At 56.5% G+C, this 16,107-nt stretch overlaps 1 protein-coding gene across 1 annotated transcript in view; it reads right to left on the bottom strand.

The window, feature by feature from the left end:
• Positions 1 to 333: 333 nt before the first annotated feature.
• The window catches only part of SNTA1 (syntrophin alpha 1), a 69,603-nt gene continuing 53,829 nt past the window's right edge, over positions 334 to 16,107 (bottom strand). Inside the window, exons 3-8 of the mRNA XM_048820140.2 lie at positions 14,916 to 15,117; positions 12,045 to 12,252; positions 8,995 to 9,125; positions 4,028 to 4,224; positions 2,642 to 2,829; positions 334 to 1,283 (exon numbers count right to left, since the gene is read on the bottom strand). Coding sequence (XP_048676097.2) covers positions 1,191 to 1,283; positions 2,642 to 2,829; positions 4,028 to 4,224; positions 8,995 to 9,125; positions 12,045 to 12,252; positions 14,916 to 15,117 — 1,019 coding nt within the window. The 3' untranslated portion in view covers positions 334 to 1,190. The remainder of the gene's footprint in view (positions 1,284 to 2,641; positions 2,830 to 4,027; positions 4,225 to 8,994; positions 9,126 to 12,044; positions 12,253 to 14,915; positions 15,118 to 16,107) is intronic.

The following is a 16,107-nucleotide window of genomic DNA, read 5'->3' as shown; positions in this document are numbered from 1 at the left end:
TCCTAAATAGCACCAGTAACGCTAAAACCAGAAATGTCCCCTCTGTTCAAATCTCTCTTCCTATCAGATCTAGAGCAAGCTGAAATGTTTTGAATTTTGATGAACGTTGCTAGAATTTCAAAGTCTGAACCCCCCCAATAGAAAAAAGTCAATGACATTATTGCAGAACTTTCTCCTGTTGTTTCGATCCTCTCCAGTCAGAACCTCACAGTCCTCTTTGCTCCCTTTCACGCCATACTTTGGCAAAATTAAATCAAAGCATCAAGCCATTTGTGACTTGAAATTGTCATAGAATTGCTACTACTCAGCATAAATCAGGAAACAAATATCGTCTGGCGTTGCCTGTGATGTTTATTTCACAAAAGAAAAAAAGATTTTCATGCATGAACTTTTGGTTCATAAAACAAATTGTTTTCCTGCTCCCTACCTGACAGCCCCTGCGCCACAAAAAATTAAACCAAAAAATAAAATTATCAAAGGGCTGCGAGTTAGCAAAAGAAACAGAACCATCCAAATCTAATGAATAAAAAGGGTTTTAAATTATGGCTCTTCTAACTAGTTACAGAGTTGAATAAATCAGCAAATAGACTTCATACTCTCTAGTTCACATCGGCCAAAAGAATACAAAGTTGGATCAGGACTCCAGACCAGTTGTTTCCAAAATGGGCCTCGGGGGATCAGAGATGTTTGTTGAAGTATCTAATCTACAGCTTCTTTTTATGACAAAGGGGGTTTAAAATATGGGGAGCCTTTAGAACCGAGCTATATAAATATAAAACATTGATACAAACTGATTCTTTGTACAGAAAATATCATCTCACAAGGCACTAGCGTGACAGTGTATCTGGGGGGGTGTTTTGTCTTGCCTGGGTATTTTTCAAGCTTGTTTCGAGTGCTGTTGTCGAAGTGGGAATGTCGTTAGCTCTTGAGCGAGGCTGCAGAGAATGCCCACTACAAGCGGGCTGGGAGCAGTGCCTTCTGTCTCGTTGCTGGTGGGAGGCAGACCCGGCAGTGGCAGGGATTATGTCAGGTGTCCTGGACATTGAGTGGTTTTCCTTGGCTGTGGCTGTGTTACCCAGTCATTCGCATCTTGTCTGAATGGCTTTCGTTTGGCGTTGGCCAGGAGGGAATCGCCATAGTGCATAGCTCTCGTGGGATTCGAATTCTCTCTCTGGATCCTTCCCAGGCCCCTATGCCAGCAGCCCGAGCCGGGTCACTTTGGCGGATAGGAATGAGTGGATAATGAAGACAATGGTTTTGGGGCAGGAGTGAAGGTCCAGTTGCTGTAATAAAGGGGAATATTTGCAATGGTCAGTGCTCTGCTCAGACCTCTCAGCCTCCGCTTTGCTACTGTAGGGCCACCCTGCAGGTAAGGGCTGGGGGTGAAATGTGCCGTGAAGTCACGTTGGCGGGGAGAGAGCCCAGGATCGGGAATTCCTCTTTAGCTGCTTCACCATCCTCCCCAGACGCTGTCTCCCAGGGGAGAGGGCAGTTCAGACTCACTGCAATTAAAAACCCGTGGCCGGCCCATGCAAGCTGATTCGGGCTCGCAGGGCTTGGACTGCAGGGCTGTTTAACCGTGGTGTTGATGTAGGCCGAGCCTGGGACCCTCCCATCTCACAGAGCCTGGCCTCCAGCCTGAGCCCAAACGTCTACACCGCAATGAGACAGCCCCTTAGCCTGAGCCCCACGAGCAGGAGTCAGCTGGCACAGGCCGGCTGCAGGTTTTTAATTCCAGTGTAGACATACCCATTGAAGCATCTGGGTGAGACGGTGAACAGGGCTGGCTGGTGCCCCTTGCTATTGGCTATTAACGTGGGGTGGGAGGAAAGGGTCTGAAACCACTGTGGGTACAGTGGAGCTGGAGGTGTGATTTCCAGCTGAGGCAGACACACCGGTGCGAGGTCTGAGCGAGCTGGAGTGCAGCCGCAGCAGCAGGGTGGGGACCCCCTGAGTGCGTGCATGGGCTCTCCCATGGGATGACTCTTGGGCTAGTGAACCTGGCCCACCATGGCTACATGACCATGGTTAGTGAGCCACCTCGCCTGGAGCGTGCATGTGTACACCCAGCTGGGCTGGAAATGACACCGCCTGCCTCGTTTCACAGCAACGAACCCAGACATGGGGAGCTGAAGCCTGCGGGGGTACCTGGCAACAGGCTGCTTGCTGTCCCAGCACCACACCTCTAAGCCACATGCTGCCCTCACCTGCTGTCCTGCCCGACAGGACCCCGCCCCAACAGAACCCCCACAGAGCAACGTTTTAAAGGAGCAAAACTCCAGCCCAGGATCTATTCCTCGTTCCTTTCATCTCCTTCTAGACATAATACGGGTCGGACCACCCATCCCTCTGTCCCCGAGCCCACCCAGTACCTACTCCCCATGCTGCGCTCCGTGCCCGGGGGAGGCATTGACAGCCCTGAATGCTACCAGCCTGGTTTATCTTTTCTTCAAAGTGATGCAAGAATCCCGCATTGCCCATTGCCTGAGCAGCACCTGTCCTCTGAGATGGAGCCACATTCCCATGACCCCTTGTCAGAGGACCCACACTCCGCCCACCCCTCCCACCTCCCCCTGGGGGTCCCAGAGGGAGCATGCAGCAGGCGATCTCAGCAAGCGAGCAAAGCACCAAGCCAACGCACAATCTCTCCCTCTGCGCTGCCGAAGTCCAGGTAGAGCATCTTCGCCCCATCATCAGAGGACATCTGCAGCTTCTCGAAGGGCTGCTGCAGCAGGATGGTCCTGCTGATGCCAGGCTCTGTGGTGAAGATGGTGAAGCCCTTGTCGATGTGGATGGACAAGGTGCATTCCCGCCCATTCCATGTGCAGGCTGAAAGAGACCAGGGTAGAATGGCATCACTCAGGCTCAGTGCTCCTTTCCCCCCCAAAGTCTCCCCTGCTCCCGCAGCCCCCTGGGTGCAGGGCCTGGAGCTGTACTCATTACAGGGCATCTTGGGGCAGCTGGGGTTGGAACCTCACTCAGCGGTGAGAGCCAGGTGAAACGTGGCCCTGCAGGGTACATGGGACATAGTCCCCCACTGCCTTCCCGATGGGCAAACTGCCCGCAGAGTTCAGAGCGAAGTGAAGCTGATATCACTGAAGATCCCCAGGTGTGGGGTGAAACTGTGATCCTCCACTGGTGGGGAGTGGTACAGTGCCATTGCCCTGCATGGAGCCAGGTGGCAGACATGGCCCACCATGTGTTGCAAAGTTACAGCTCCATCAGCTGTAGCCAACTCTGAAACGTGCCCACCCCAGCCAGCCTCCTCCCCAGGGCTCTCTCTTGCCTCTGTCCCCAGTGCTGCTTTGCCACCCTGTCAGCTGGACACTTTCACATCCCATCTTCTTCCCCCAGCAAATCCCAGCTGGGCTGGGCTGCGGCTGGATTCAGCCTGGGGCAGCCTTGCCTGCACTTGATTCTCTCAGAGATCAGGGGGCCTGGAGGAATTGTCTGCAAGTCTCTGATTAGACCTGGGCAGGGCAGGCAGCAAGCCATCCTATAGTTCGCCACGGATGCCCATGTAGGGCTGGGTGCTCACTGCACGGTGCCCAGCTCCTGAGCTGAAGCTGGCAGGCTCTTCCCCACCTGGCAGTCGAATATTCCCTGTATTATAGCACCAGCCCTCGGTATTCCCTGAGGAGTGTTATTCCCGCTCCTGTGTCCCTCCCTCCAGATCCCCCCACTCACCTTCTGCCAGGTACCCACTGCCATGTATACCACTGCCCGCTGCCCACTGGCCATGCCCCTTGTGCTATGGTATTTGGCACCCCATTCACCCCACAGAATATCACTATTCATGACACCAGCAATTCCCAATGTGGGGAGGCCAGTGTCCCACACTACTCACTTGGGAGACTGACTCACTCTGAGCCCCAGCCGCTGGTGAGGAGAGGATCCCTGTGAGAACAGGCAGAGCACTGCCTTTGAGGGGTCTGGCCTCCCCCACACTGCCTGACCCTTGCAGGCAAGTCTCTGCTTCCCTCCCTCCTCCTGACACTCGCCTCCCATGGCCTCCCCAGTTCCTGACCTGCTGAGACTTCCTGCGTGAACTCGGCTGCGCTGTGACAGCCATCCACCAGCATCCGCGTCCACATCGCCAGGTCCCGGTGCGTCTCCACACTGAACAGGTGCGTCTCCACCCCCTTCTTGGTTCCCGTCCGCAAGGCAAAGGCGAGTTCCGAGTCATAGAGGAGGGAGCCCTTGGACGGACCGGAGTGCACAAGCCTGCATAGGGAGAGCAGGAGACTGGTCAGCATGAAATGGCAGTTGTACAAAGAACCCCCAACACCACTGTCCACTAGTGCAATGGAGAGAGCACCACCACCCTCCAGGAAGTGTGGCCTAGTGGTTAGGGCGCTAGCCTCAGATGCAGGAGATCTTCTCTGCCACCTGCTCCCTGGGCAAGTCACTTAATCCCTGTGGCCCAAATCCTCACAGGTGTTCAGGTGCCTAACTTCCACTGATTCCCAGGGGAGTTAGGATCTGGGGCGCTCTGCCTTGATTCCCTGTTGGTAAATGTGAGGGGGGGGCATGTAACCGACTGGCAGGTGCTTGGACACTGCGCTCACGGGAGCCAGAGGTACAGACACTCTCTGTAAGGTGGCAGGGCTCTTTCACCCTTCATGGTGCTGGTTTCCTTGCTCTGCTTTGCACTGGGTGAAGTCTGAACTGTACCCTGGATTCGTTCATGACAGCTCGCGATGCCCTGTCCTTCTCTAGCCCCTTCCACCTAGGATCTCAAAGCACTTCACACATGGCAACGAACGCCACCTCCCATTAACCTCTGAGAAGGGACGGGACAGGGCATCTGGGGCGGAGCCTGGGAGGAAATGCAGGTGTCCTGACTGCCAGCCCAACAGCTGAGCTCCAGTCCCGCCGGCCCCTGCTGGAGCTGGTGTCAGGGTTTCCGTACCCTGGTTCCATCCAGCACCAACCTGGGCCGGCTGAGGTTTGTACGGTGAAGGAATGAAATACGATTCACATGCCAGTGGGTTTGCAAATGGCGTGAGAACTAAAATGCCGGGGATGGGGGGGCCCTTCAGCCCCTTCTGTTCCACACTGCAAACTTGTCTGTAACAATACCCGGCTGCCCTCTGCTGGGAGAGAGCGCAGGGGGGGTATGATGTGCACACAGGCTCTGTCTCCCCGGGATGCAGTGGGGCACGGGCACTGTAATTCCACTTCATCGGATGCATACTGTGGAAAGTACAGAAGATCCTTTATACACACAAAGCATGAAAAAATGGGGGTTTACCACTACAAAAGGTTTTCTCTCCCCCCACCCCACTCTCCTGCTGGTAATAGCTTATCTAAAGTGATCACTCTCCTTGCAATGTGTATGATAATCAAGGTGGGCCATTTCCAGCACAAATCCAGGTTTTCTCCTCCCCCCCCCCCCCCCACACACACATACAAACCCACTCTCCAATCTCTCTGGTCACACGATTACAGACATGAAAGTTGCGATATTACAACAAAAAACTTCAAAACCAGACTCCAGCGAGAGACTGTGGAATTGGAATTCATTTGCAAATTGGATACAATTAACTTAGGCTTGAATAGAGACTGGGAGTGGCTAAGTCATTTTGCAAGGTAACCTATTTCCCCTTGTTTTTTCCTACCCCCCCCCCCCCCAGATGTTCTTATTAAACCCTGGATTTGTGCTGGAAATGGCCCACCTTGATTATCATACACATTGTAAGGAGAGTGATCACTTTAGATAAGCTATTACCAACAGGAGAGTGGGTTTGTGGGGGGTGAGGGGGAGAAAACCTGGATTTGTGCTGGAAATGGCCCAACTTGATTATCATACACATTGTAAGGAGAGTGATCACTTTAGATAAGCTATTACCAGCAGGAGAGTGGGGTGGGGGGAAAGAAAACCTTTTGTAGTGGTAAACACCCGTTTTTTCATGCTTTGTGTGTATAAGAGATCTTCTATACTTTCCACAGTATGCATCCGATGAAGTGAGCTGTAGCTCACGAAAGCTTATGCTCAAATAAATTGGTTAGTCTCTAAGGTGCCACAAGTACTCCTTTTCTTTTTGCAAATACAGACTAACACGGCTGTTATTCTGAAACCTGTAATTCTACAGGAGCAGAGCCCTTCAAGCACATGCTCCCCTCTTGAATGGCCTCAGATTCCACCTGTTTTCATTGTCCCTGCAGTATGAGACATTTGCCAGCAGAGACCACTGCAGCACCATGTACGTCTCTCGCTCCACCCCTGGCTAGAGTATTGCTGAGATACACAGGGGCTGATTTCTCTGGGCCCCTGGTTCCTCCCTGGGGGGCACTTGCCTCTGTCCCACCCAGACACCCTTGCAGTCACTCCATCTGGCTGGATTTCAGAAATGTGGAATCATGAACTGAAATTCCAGGAACCTTTATGGCCAAGTGGCAACCCTCAGCCATGGCTTAGGCCCCAGATGCAGAATCCCTAATAAAGAGCAAGGGTTTGGCTAACCGTAAAATGAGCAGCACTTTTAACAAATGTCAGAGACGTGCTTTGATTTTTTTATATGTAAGAGGTCTGACTGGCAGATGGGGCATGTTCAGCAGTTTCTGGGAATCAGGCCTCTTTGACGTGGCAAAAGTTGGGCAGTTAAATCACTAGTCCCCTTTCAAAACCGTAACCCACCTTAATTCCCTGGCTGCGTTCCCAAACAGCAGCCGGGTGCGAATGCCTGACAGCAACGCTGACTAGATACAGACGGGGACAGTGACAGGTCTAGTCTCACTGCAAAGCTTGCAAGCAACAGCATCAATGGTGGAAAATGAAAAGGGAAATAAGCTTGTCGGTCTATCAGGTTTCATAGTCTAAGGTGTCCTTAGTAACCAGGGGAAAGTTTTGCCTACACATGAGTGAGCCTGACCCACTGGTCTGAATTCCCCCGGCCCTTTGTAGTGGGGAATTCAGGATGGTTGCACCCCAAACAGCCCTGAACTCTGGAAGGTGATGGAAGCTTTAAGAGATAAATCTAACTCTGAATTCTTGGCTCTCAGGCTCATCTCCAGCATACAGACTATAAAGTACATGCGCCAGAGTCTAGGAAGGTTTACTGCTGTCAGCACCGCATTGGAATGGCGGCATTACGCAGTGAAACCGTGAGTGAGTTAGATGGGCTGTTCGGAAGGGCACACAGGAAACCCTGCTGGTGGGAGGAGGTGAAACAGCCACTTACTTTATAGAGAAGCCACCTGGGAACGTTTTACGGGGTGAGCGTACAAAACAGGTCACTGTCCCCGCTGGGTCTGGCACCTCTCTGCTTGTAAAAAGCCAGGTTACCCCCGTGGCCGCGGGTCCTACTGCACAATGCTCACGGGGAGAGGAACACGACTCCTCTTATATGTCACAAACCTCTCCAAACAAGCGGAATTAACTTATCAAGAAGTCTCGATACACATTTCACGCCTGACATCTCCTCATCTACTGAGCCCAGAACCAAGGCCTGGATCCTACTGCACGGGGGAATTCCTCTCTCTCCAGAGGGGGGGAAATCTCTGTTGCTCCCTCTCACTGGCCCACGAGGGAAGGTTGCCTGCTGAGCCTGGGGAGGAAATGCCACATTTGGGAGGAAATATTTTTGGTGGCAGGTGCAGCTGAGGTCAGAGTTACTGAGCGGAGATTTTGGAGTGCTGGCTGTAAGTCACATGGATCTTGTTGCCCACTGGGTTCTGGAACCCTGTAGAGATGTTCCTGCAATGCCATGTGGGTGCTCCTTAGCAGGCATGCGGGCTCCTAGCCTGGCGAATGCCCCATGTGGCTGCACAGAGGAATGTGAAGCCAGCTGGTGGGCTGAAGGCTATGCAAAGATCTATCCCAGGGTCCAGCCGAGGCTTCCCGGCTGCAAGGGACTGGGAAGTGATGCCACCTGCAGAGGGGGCAGTGTCTCGAGTCATGCTCAAATGAGGCCCGCTAGCTGCTCCCAGCCCTCCTCTGTGGGAGGGAGAGAGGGGAAATCCCAGGGGGCCTGTGGGGGGGGGGGGGTTTCAGGGATCCCAAAATGGGAGAGTGACTTTTGCTGCTTGGTCTCCCAGCTGCCTCAGCCCTGGTGCACTCTCTGGCGTAGGAGAAGGGATCAGCTGGCAATCCAGGCTGTCACACTGCTCCGTCCTGCTCTGAGCGCCTCCTGAGGGACTGATCTGCCACCAGCAAAGTGTCAGACATTGACAGCTGCCAGAAACAGGAGCCCAATGCCAAACACAATGGGGAGCTGACTGACTACCCCCAGCACACACATCTGGGAGGGTCCCCCTAGATTCACAACAGCACTAGTTAACTCTGCTTCATTGGCACTAACCAGTTCTAGCATGGCCCACCACTGGCCACAGCCTGAGTCACCTCTTGCTGGTTTCACGCCAGACTCAAACTCAGGTCTCTGCTTCACTTTGCTTTGCTGTTCAGGGCTTGTCTGAATCTGGATCTTCAAGCAAGACCTGGCCAGTCCCACAGACTGTGGCTGTTCAGATTGATCTGTGACACAGCACCCGAGGATCATGGTTCCCGGGCTCCATGGCCAGCCCCACTGGCCATGCCGGGGGCCTCGCTGAACACCCTCAGCCTGTTCCCAAACTCACCCCTCCCAGTGCTGAGCACTGCAAACCCCACTCTGGGCCTAACTGTCTGTGGTGCTGCCATGGGGACAACCAACCCTTTTGATGCTGACAAATCTGTCACCTGCGTGGGGCAAAATAGCTCCAGTGACGGACAGGTGAGGAGCAGAGGCTGTGGTTCTGCCACTGGCCGGCTGCATGACCTGGGCAAGTCACTTCACCACTCTCTGCCTCAGTTTCCCCATCTGGAAAATGGGACTACTAGCACTGCCTGAGCTTAGAGATCTAGTGATGAAAGGTGCTAGACGAGAGCAAGGGCTTGCTGGGTGGGGGCTGCCTGGGGCTTTGTCCCAGCACACATTGCTCGGCTAAGGCTGGGTGGCTCCCTGCACCAATGCACTACAGTTTGAGGCAGTGCAGCCAGCCGGCTCACGGCACCTGGTGGCGATGAGAGGGTAGCTGTGGGCTGGCTTGTTCAGGGCATCCCTGGTCTGTGGGAGGCTGCTGTAGAACAGAAGATCCTTCTCCGTGAGGATGGTGAGGATGTTCTTCGTCCCATCACCGGGGAGCTGGAAAATAGAGAGCATGTGATTAAATGGGCCCCAGAGCAGAGGGTGTCTTCAGAGGACAGCTCCCTTCCCCCTGGGCAGAGGGACCTCCGTTGTGAGTGGGGCGAGACTGTACAGAGTGGGCACCTGGGAATGGAAGGGAGGGAGCCCACTGGTCAGGGAGTGCCAGGACGGGGGGGCAAGGATGAGGGGACCGGCTGTTTCCCACAATGCCTCACTGAAGGGGCAGTGCCCCAGGCCAGGGCTTGGTGGCTAGTGCTAAGTGGAAAGGGCATTTCTTGGAGCCAGGATGGGGGCAGGGAAGCTTCAGAGCCAGTGAAGAGAGAGCTCAGCAAATGCCTCCATCCCACCATGCAGGATGAGCCAAGCAAGGAACATGAGACCAAACTGGAACCCAGCAAACCTCCCTCCAAGCAGGGAGTGCAGCCATGATGGTGGGCTCTGCCCGGCGTGCCAGGCTGGGGACTGGCAGCCCGAAGAAGCCAAACTCTCTCTGGACCCACAGGAGGCCTAGAGCGTGGGCTTTCCTGCCAAACTACCTCAGCGTCGGCCTGCTCCGGCTCCAGGGTCTGGCCATTGCTTGGCCTCTCTCTCTGAGATGCCTACTGGGAGCCCAGTTGGGCCCATGGCTGCAGTGGTCTTGATGACGTGAACTCGTCCGTCTGCCAGGGCACGGGCGGAGACGCACCAGCTCATGCCCCTTTCACTTACGCCACCGCACGATGTCTGCTGGTGCCACCCGCCACCGGCCCTGGAGCAGATACGCACCCTGCACTGGGGACTGGGCCTCGGAGTGGATCCAGCTGCAACAAGGCTCTCCGCGACCCCCTCCCCTGCACTGAGCACCCAGCCGGCTCCTCTCTGCCTCACGCCCCGGAACGACTGGGCTCAGCAGCTGTTCAAATTAAACTCCTGGAGCAGCACGAGAACCACCTCCTCTCCCTCCCTCCCCGCGCTGGCCTGGGGCGAGCACCCGGCGGGGTGACGAGGCTCCGGCTCAGCAGCCTCCCTGCCCAGGTGTTCAAACAACAATGAACATTGTGTTAGAAAACGGGATTCTGTGTAAACTCGGCAAATCCTGGTCAGCACGAGGGCTACACAGCCCCTCCCCGATCGAAAGCAGCCAGAGGCGGAGCTCCCAGAGAGCAGTGAATAACAACCCCTTGCGCATATAGAGCGCCACGACACCGAGTGGCATGGGCCAGTCTAACCTTCTGGAGGGCAGCTTTCCAGGGCAAAATGTGGCCTCCAAGAGGCAGCGTAGCCTGGAGGACTGAGCCCTGGCGTGGGTGGTAGGACGCCTGTGACCTTGGACAAGGCATTTCATCTCAGCTTTCACTTCCCCCACCTGCCAAACAAGGCCAATTGCTTACCTGCTGCAAGGGGGAAGTGCTCTGTGGCTCACTCTGCAGAGCCTGGGATAGGTGCTGGATTCAGGAGTGACGCCTGCCTCCCCCCAGTGTAACTGAGATCAGAGTCAGGACCTCCACTCACCTTTCCAGTCTCAAAACTGAAGTGCAAAGACTTGCCCAGGATTACATGGTGACTCTGTGGCACAGCTAGAAAGAGAACCCAGGAGTTCTGGCTCCCAGCCCCATGCTAGGCAATGCTGTTCCCACCCTGGACTGCCCTGGAGAGAACCACAATCTGTATGCAGTGAACTGGGCCCCTCGGCATAGCATAGCATAGGAGATGCTGTTCCAGAATAGGCCATTAGTGCATCTACTCCGATACCCACCTCCTGCCAGACGCTCCTCCTGCCTGACCCACCTCCTGCCAGACCCCCTGGCATCACAAACCGGCCCCTCTGGCTTAGTGCCTTTGAGCACGTCCTGCTAGTCCAATATCCCGCAGACGGCCACCCCACATCACACCACTGATGCACGCAGTCTGCCACTGGGCATGAACCCTCCTGCCATCCAATACCACTGAACTCAGTGGCACTGGCTGGCACAAACCTTATCTCCTGCACTGACAAGATGCTTCTGAGGAAAACAGCCACAATCCCCCAGAGACACCTGACCACCTGTGCAGTGCCCTAGGAGTGGAATAACAGGGCAAGTGGCAAGCCAGAACTGGGTGCATCAGCAGAGCATTGTAGAGGACCCTGTACTGGAGTAACATGACAGTACTGCATTACCAGGATGGCAGGTCAGGAGTGAGGGGCATTGGCAGGGCTGTGAGGGGGCCCGGGGCTGGAATAACAGGGGGCTGTGGGTCGGGAGTGAGGGGCATCGCCAGAGCTGTGAGGGGCCCGGGGCTGGAATAGCAGGGGGCTGCGGGTCGGGAGTGAGGGGCATCGCCAGAGCTGTGAGGGGCCCGGGGCTGGAATAGCAGGGGTCTGTGGGTTGGGAGTGAGGGGCATCGGCAGGGCTGTGAGGGGCCCGGGACTGGAATAGCAGGGGGCTGCGGGTTGGGAGTGAGGGGCATTGGCAGGGCTGTGAGGGGGCCCGGGGCTGGAATAGCAGGGGGCTGCGAGTTGGGAGTGAGGGGCATTGGCAGGGCTGTGAGGGGGCCCGGGGCTGGAATAGCAGGGGGCTGCGGGTTGGGAGTGAGGGGCATTGGCAGGGCTGTGAGGGGGCCCGGGGCTGGAATAGCAGGGGGCTGCGGGTTGGGAGTGAGGGGCATTGGCAGGGCTGTGAGGGGGCCCGGGGCTGGAATAGCAGAGGGCTGCGGGTTGGGAGTGAGGGGCATTGGCAGGGCTATGAGGGGCCCGGGGCTGGAATAGCCGGGGAGGGGGCTGCGGGTCAGGACTGCGGTTCACTGGCAGAGCTGTGGGAGAACAGTGGGAAGAACAGAGGGTGCAAGTGACAAGGGCTGAGCTGCCCGGCCAGAGCTGTGCGGTGAAGCGTGCGCAATCTCTTATCAGCAGTACAATTCGGCACCGAAGGACCGTACACACCCGAAAGGCTGGGCTACCTGCTCAGTGAGCCAGCCGACGTGCTTGATCTCTTTGCTCCCTGCAACGCCGGCTGCCGCCAGCAGGGCTCTCAGATCCTCTTTGACTCTGGGCACTAGGGCGTTGACGTTGGTGTGAATGGCGTTGAACCAGGACTGGGCAGTCACTTCGTCTTTTGCTCTCAGGAAGAGGGGAATCCGCCCATCTGCCGAACAGACTTCCAGGTACCTGTGAAGAAGGAGCCCCCGGCAGGGCTGGTTTGTGGCCAGGATCCGCGCAGCGGGATGGAGCACAGGTAGCTGGGGCAGCAGGAGGCAACTGGGCTTGCTCCAGTTCACGCTTTCCCAGTAGAGTCCAGGGCTTCAGCTTCTGCCTTGCAGTCACCTGAAGTGCTGGCATCTCTAGCTGGGCTGCACCGACGGCAGGAATACATGCAAACTGCAGACCAGTCAGCCACCCCAGTCCACTGCTGCCCACGCGCCTTCAGCGTCTGGCAGCAGCGCAGCACAGGGGGTCCTGAGCAATCAGCCTAAACCTCTCCCAGACGCAGGCCTAGGGATCCCCCCAGGGCCATGTTCCCAGCCCTAGGAAAGGGACTGCCGTTAGCACGGACTGTATTCGCTCAGACGGCAAGTGAATTCAGAAGCCACTTGGAGCTGGCTCTGACTGGCGGGCTCAAGTTCTTTGCCACGCGCTGGGGACGATGCTGGGTGCTGGGACACCGCCCAGGAGCGTGAGCCCGAAGGGGCTCATTGCTCGGAGTTGTTTTTCTGCTCACTAAGCCAATCAGAGAGGAGACTTGACGTGCCATGGCTGATGTGAGCAATCACTCACCTGCGTAACACGGGGGAAGGACCCCGCTGGCAAAAGGACCCAGCTGACAGGGCTGGGTCAGGCTGCTCAGCCAGGGTCGGGCAGGGAGACGATCGGGTCAGATTTCATGAAAATGTTGATCAATAAAAGGGCAAAAACACTGAATTTTCTCCTACATTCCCGCTGGAATAAACCCCGGGGAGGAGCCAGCCCCGCCTGGAGACTCAAGCCCTGCTCCTAGCGCTCGGCTGGGCCAGATGGGCTAACGTGAGCGGGACACTCCCGACAGGCAGCCCGGCTCCTCAGCGATCGGGAAGTGACGGCTCTAGCTGCTTCCTACCTGGCCCATCACTAACATCCAAGAACTCAACAGTGAGAGCAACAGCAGCCTTGTAGAGCTAAAGCCCAGTGTGAAAGGCCTCCGAATCATAGACTGTCTGTCCCGGGTACCCGTGGAGCCTCTGTCACCGCAGCACCTCACAGTCAGGCAGGGTCTGAGGCCCGCGTGACTGGGATTTACCCAAGGAGTCTGTGGCAGAGGCTGGCATTGAACCTTGGTCCGCCAAGTGCCAGGCCACCAGCTCAACCACTGGGCCACCCACCCGCTCGCTTGGGAGAGCCCAGGGTTCCCGTGAGCCCGTGGCACTGGGCAGGTGGGGTTGGGAACATTTAGTCGTTCTCTTTGACTTCTCTTTGCAGCCTGGAACAAGCCCAGCAGAGACAGGGCCGCAGTGCCCTTGGCTTGCCCATGCTAACGACATTCTCTCTGCTGTGCATTTGTGCAGCAGCACATTCATTCTCCTGGACTGTACCCTGTGTAAGGGCGTCCCCTCTCAGGCATTACCCAGAGAGACCCCAGACCTACACATTAGCCGGGCGGACCGAAAAGCATCTGCTAGGGGTTCTCATAACAAATTGTTTGGTGGCCTCAGAGTATGGCTACCAACTCTTGCTGGAAGCCGCTCTGACCATTTAGCCAAGCGGGAGCCCCACCGTCCCAGGCTGAGGCCCAGAGCCCGCCACTGGAGCCCCGTGGCTGGAGCCAGGTGGGGTGGGAGTGGGGAGGCTGAAACCCAGAGCCCCAAGGCTGAAACCAGGGAGGGAAGGGCGCTGAAGCCCAAAGCCCACTCCTGGAGCCACAGCACGCTGGAGCCTGAAGCCTACCCATAAAGCCTCTCAGCCCCTGGGACGGCGAGTTGAGAACTCCCCAGCTGCCTGCGGAGTTGAAGGTTCCTCTCCCAGCAAGCACACACACCGGTCCCACAAGTCTGCAGAGGCGCTGCCTGGAGCCTCCAGGAGGCTGCCTGGTACGTGGTGCTGATCCCCTGCTTATGGCACCAGCAGACACCAAGGCAGCGCATCCAGGAGCAACAGCTGGACTCTGCAGGGGAGAGTCTCTGCACCCCCCCAGCTCTGCCCGGGAGGCTGTCGTGGCCACAGAAAAATCCCCTAGCGGTCGCCTACGGCCATGGTGGCTGCATTTTAGAAACAAAAAGATAGAGCCTAGAGAACAGCAGCACTTGGGTCTCTGTCCAACTCAAACCAAGGGCCAAGAGCACTGTCCCGCTCAAGTGCAATCCCTGGGATCTCCCTCAGATCGGATGTACCCCAGCCTGGCTCCACTGACTTCACAGGAGTGACTCTGGATTTACAGTGACTTCAATGGGATCCTCACCAGCTGCATGCCAGGGCGGCTGTCGAGCACAGCACATTGAAGTGCCGGGTGAGGCCAGAGGCCAGGAACACTGGCAGTATGGGCCCCGCATGGCAAGGGACAGTACTCATTGGGAACTGCACATGCAGCCTTGCCCCACTGGCCCATGTGGGACTGCCAGGAGAACAGCCGAAGATCTGCAGTAATCAAGTGTGTGTGTGTTGCGGGGGGTGATCCATCCACTCCCCCAGCTCCTCACTAGCTCTTCCTGAGAGACCGTCTAAGTCTGCCAATCCCTACTCCGGCTATGGGTTCGAGTGGGACACAGTCTCCTGGGCGGAGCACACCATGGGGCCTGCGGGGTCATGCTGTGAATGGGGGCACGGATCCCCTCCTGGGCGAGTCCCCCGGGGGCCTGGGTTACCTGTTCTCTGGGTCACTGGGGAGACATTTCCTTGACACATAGCACATTTTCAGAGGCATGTTCTTCCCTTCCTTGAGGTCACGCAGGGAGAGGATGGGCGAGGCTTGCTTCTGAAGGGAGACAGCCGGCGACGGGTCCCAGCTGACGGTCGCCCCGGACGAGGAGTTCTTGAAGTACGGCGAGATCTCCTTCATGTATTTCACTGGAACGCAGAGAGACACTCAGGGGCCAATGGAACAAATCCCTCCCAATTCCAAGCACTTCCCTTCACTGCCCCCCTCCAGGGCTACCCCGGCACCTGCACTGCACAAAGCCAAGCCGCCTCGGAACCCCCCGCAGACGCGGGGCGGCAGGACACAATGTACCCAGGCACTCAGAACACCCCGGGGCTGTTCTGCTGGACCTTGCAGTCCCATCAGCCACACCCCGCCCCACAACCACCCACTGACAAAGGCCACTTTGTAATGAAGGGGATTGGCCTCTGTGATCACACTCAGCCTCTGCTGTCCCAGCCACTGGTTCAGCACCAAAGCAAACAGCATGCACACAGGGGCAGGTCTGCACATCCCCAGCACATTACCACAAACCATTCCAAGTGAAGTGGCCGATAAACACCTCTGCAGTCCCAGGATAAAGGAGAGTTAGCGGGTTACACGGTGTTGTACTGAGACATAAAACCAGCGTCTCTGCTGAGTCCGTGGGTTTGGGGTCTAGCAGAATTATGAATTTAAACTCCCAGGCTCCTCTGTCAAAGGTGCTGGGCAGGTTTCCTTTGTGGATGAGGACTGAGAGGTCACATATAGAGTGACAGTCCCCCCCTTCAGTGAGGAGGCTGGCTGGCTGGTAGCAGGAGTCCAGTGGTGGGGCTGATCCCCAGCCAGCCCCAGTCTGCCCCCCAATCAGTCCGGGCTCCTGGGGACAGAGCCAACCCCTCCCGGCACTATGTGTGCTCCCCTTTGTCCATGTGGGGAGGAGGGAGGTGTCGTTAGCTTCTGCCACCAGCAGGCTCTGGCTATTGATTGGACAGACAGACAGACACAGATAGCTAATGTGCTCCTTTATGTTAGAGGAATAGCACAAAGGGGCCCTGGCCTGTGACTAGGTCACCTAGGGGCTACTGTAATACCCATGGCTATCACAACACCGCTCACAATACTCGTGCAGTGAAACATGCTGTGGGTGCTGGTGTGTT

Source organism: Caretta caretta, chromosome 13 (genome assembly GCF_965140235.1).
Source record: "Caretta caretta isolate rCarCar2 chromosome 13, rCarCar1.hap1, whole genome shotgun sequence".
NCBI classification, from domain to species: domain Eukaryota; kingdom Metazoa; phylum Chordata; order Testudines; family Cheloniidae; genus Caretta; species Caretta caretta.
Note: the sequence above shows the minus strand (reverse complement) of the source record. Positions and strands in the feature narration are given on the sequence as shown.